This window comes from Plasmodium relictum, assembly GCF_900005765.1.
Source record: "Plasmodium relictum strain SGS1 genome assembly, contig: PRELSG_00_v1_429, whole genome shotgun sequence".
NCBI lineage: Eukaryota > Apicomplexa > Aconoidasida > Haemosporida > Plasmodiidae > Plasmodium > Plasmodium relictum.
This window is the reverse complement of record NW_021628662.1, coordinates 2,668-6,181: the sequence shown is the minus strand read 5'-3', so window position 1 is coordinate 6,181 and position 3,514 is coordinate 2,668. Positions and strand designations below refer to the sequence as shown.

Below are 3,514 nucleotides of genomic sequence, written 5' to 3'. Positions count from 1 at the left end.
ATGTACTTATTGTTACAAATTATTTTATATTTAAAATTATAAGTAGAAAATTATTAAGCCTAAAAATATACAATATACCATTATAATTTCTTAAAATAATACATTAGCTATATCATTACATAGAATCAGGAAGCACAATCTAAAATTTACTTAACTATAAAATAGCTTTTCAAAATATTAGAAACAAAAGTATTCAATTATTCAACGATGATTCCCTATATTTTCTTTTTAATTTTGATACTCCAATATTGTTGCAAGACGAAGTAATATTCTTCTTATAAAATATGTTTGTATTTTTAATTTTTTTAAATTTATATTAACATGTAGAAAATAGAATTTATAAATGTAATTTCAATTTTTTATTTTAATACAATTCCTTTAGTCTTGAGATCAAATATAATAATTTGAATAAAATACCAATTTTCAAAAATAGGAGAACACTAGCAGAACAACAGCTAGATTCATTAAACATAACAGGGAGATCAGTTGATATTATAAGTGAGTTTAATACATGGCAAAAGTCTATTCAAGGTGAACTCCATAATGTTCTATCAAAATTATCGAGTAACTTTACATTGGGTAATGTCCAAGAATATATTAATTGGGCGCATAACAAAAGCAGGGAGATTGCGAGGGAGTTGAATATAAATCCAAATCCCGAACAAAAAAGCATTTTAGATTATATTTATAATTTGTGGGGTAAAGCAACAGATAATTATCTTCTAGATTCTGCATTAGAATCATATGTTGGCAAAGTAATGTTAGGTGGACAAACTAATAACAGTTCATCCGAATCCACTACATTGTCCCCATCTACTCCACTACCTACAACTTCCTCATCACCCACAATTACTTCATTAATAAATAATAATTTATCTACAGTAGCAACAAATATTGTTACTATAGCTACAGAACAAACAGAAAGTATGACTACCTTAACTCCAAGTGAAGTTGTAAATGGAATCGCATCTGTAGAGAAAGGTAATTTATTTGATTCATGTTCAGGATTTTTCTGTGATCCAAAAAATTTATCCTTTTTAACTATTCCATTAGCTGTTGCAGGAATGGCATTATTTTTAGCATACGTTTATAAAGTAAAATAAAATTATCATTGGAAAAATGCATATATTCTTTTTTTTGAAAATATTTGTAAAAATTAAAATTATATTCATAAAAAAAAATAAATTTATTATTAATTTTTATTTTCACTATAGAAAAGTCGCATTAGATCATTTCTAGGAAAAAACTATATAAAAAGGGAAAAAGGAAAAAAGAGATCACATGAAATGGAAAAAGAAATTACTGTGAATAGTTCAGAACCTTCGAAGGAAACAGGACAAAGAGAAGCAAAGAGAAGTAGATTAGATAGTTTCCTTAGAGCATTTGGTTACAGAAAGAAATTTCCTTATATAGATGAAGATGTTGAAGATACAACAATATTATGATGAAGTTCAAAGATAATATAAATTATAATGCAAGTATACATATAATATAATAATGACTAAATATTAAATGGACATGTATAGATAAAAGGGCTTTCACAAAATTCAAAGGAAATGTAAATTCTAATGTAGTTAGATATATAACGACGACTAAATATTAAATTGACATATATAGAGAAAAATATTTAATTTCAAAAAATAACTAATTCACTTTTAGTATATTTTGAAACTTTCCAAGAAGTATAATATGTAATTTTATTTTTCATATTTTTCTTTTGATTCTTTTTTTTTCTATATAATTTATATTAATATCATATTACTATTAAATGAAAAAATATTTCTCAAGTTATTAAATTTTAATTTTTTACTACATTAAGATAAATAAAAATAAAATATATAGTTCTTTTTCCCTACAAAATACTTATATCGTTCATTTCGCATATAAATGTAAACTTTCTTATGAATTATACATGTGTTTTATATATTCTTTTTAATAAAATTAGTATTTTCATAATTAGCATTTTGAGAAAAAACGTCAAGCAACTTTTTTTAATTTTTTCCATGTAATAATTAATAAAAGTATGTATTGTTTTCATTCTGAACAAAGTTATATATTCATCAAGATTTTTAAAAAGAGTGGAAACTAAAAATTCATAAAAGAAGAATTATTTTAAAAATTGAGAATTTCAAAAAAATAAAATAAATTTTTTTTTATATTCATATGTTTACTTCTTTTTTTTATTCTATTTTTTCATAATTATATTATCGTTTTTCATAAAAAGTTATAAATTTGAATAAGTACATATTTGATAAGAAATAAAATACACAGTAAAAATTTTAAATAACCAAAAATGGAAGTAAGAAGAAAAGAAGAAATACTCTTAGGATAAATAAAAATATCAGAATATGTAATCGATTTATTAAATAAGCTTTCAATGAATTTTTTAGAGTATTGAAATAACAAATTAATAAAGAGAATATATAAATGTCTCTTATTTTAATTATTGTAAAAATATATTTGTATTATTAATATGTAAACTTTACATATATAGTTTACATAAATAAGCAATTGTTGCTTTAGAGACATATTTATTTTAATCAAAATAAACTTAAATTATAGTTATTAACGTTATTTCAAGAATGCATAAAAATTTAATATTAATAAAAACAAAATATCCTTTGTTCTTACAAAAAACTTCGAATAAATTTTTTTTTTCTGCTAAAAAATCAATTCTATTTGTCAATAAAAATTTTTGCGAAAGCTTTTTATTATAGTATCTTATTATATATTAAAAAAATAAATAAATAAATCTTTTTTTTTCTTGAATAAAAATAAATTAGCAAAATATATACACATCTTATTTGTTAACTGCCTATTCAATGACTTTTTTAGAATATTAAACAAACAAATTAATATAAAGCGTGTATAACTAAATATACTAATTTTTAGTGTAAATACTTAGTATATACATAGAAACACTTATCATATATATCATTTAATTTGAACTATGCAATTTTATATTGCTTATCAGACATATATTTACTTTGACAAATGTATACCTATTTACAAAGAATAAGTGTATTCTTTTAAATTAGAAACACACACAAATAATTAAATTATAACAAATAACAAAAATTAAGTTCTAAATTATTCACTGTTATTTTGAAATATACAGATCTAATATAACACACGTTATACTTTTTATTTATTAAAGAAAATTTAAATATTTTTCTTATATTCATTTTTTTTTTACTTAATAAAAAAAATTTATTCTCTTTTTCATTCCTCAAATTTTTCCATGCTACCAAAAAAAAAAAATTATTTTTTTTTTCTTACTAGCGTCAGTGACTAGATGACCTATACTATTTTGACTAGTATGCTGACTTTATATATCTGTTCGATGAATAAATTCACTGCCATTAATTAATATGCAATTTTAAGTTTTTCCTTAATAAAACTTATTTATACATGTGCGCGATTAATTGAATAGCACTGACCAATTAGTAAGAATAAATTTTGTTCTGTCTTACCTATGAGTCTATTGCATGCAAAGGTTAAAGTACTAGAACCG

The 3,514-nt window shown here is 21.6% G+C and overlaps 1 protein-coding gene across 1 annotated transcript; it reads left to right on the top strand.

The window, feature by feature from the left end:
• Nucleotides 1-207: 207 nt before the first annotated feature.
• PRELSG_0028700 (PIR-like protein) lies at nt 208-1,445 on the top strand (the record flags this gene model as incomplete). Its single annotated transcript, XM_028675912.1, has 3 exons — nt 208-263; nt 383-1,094; nt 1,215-1,445. 3 exons carry the CDS (start codon nt 208-210, stop codon nt 1,443-1,445), a joined length of 999 nt encoding a protein of 332 aa, XP_028531184.1.
• Nucleotides 1,446-3,514: the final 2,069 nt, after the last annotated feature.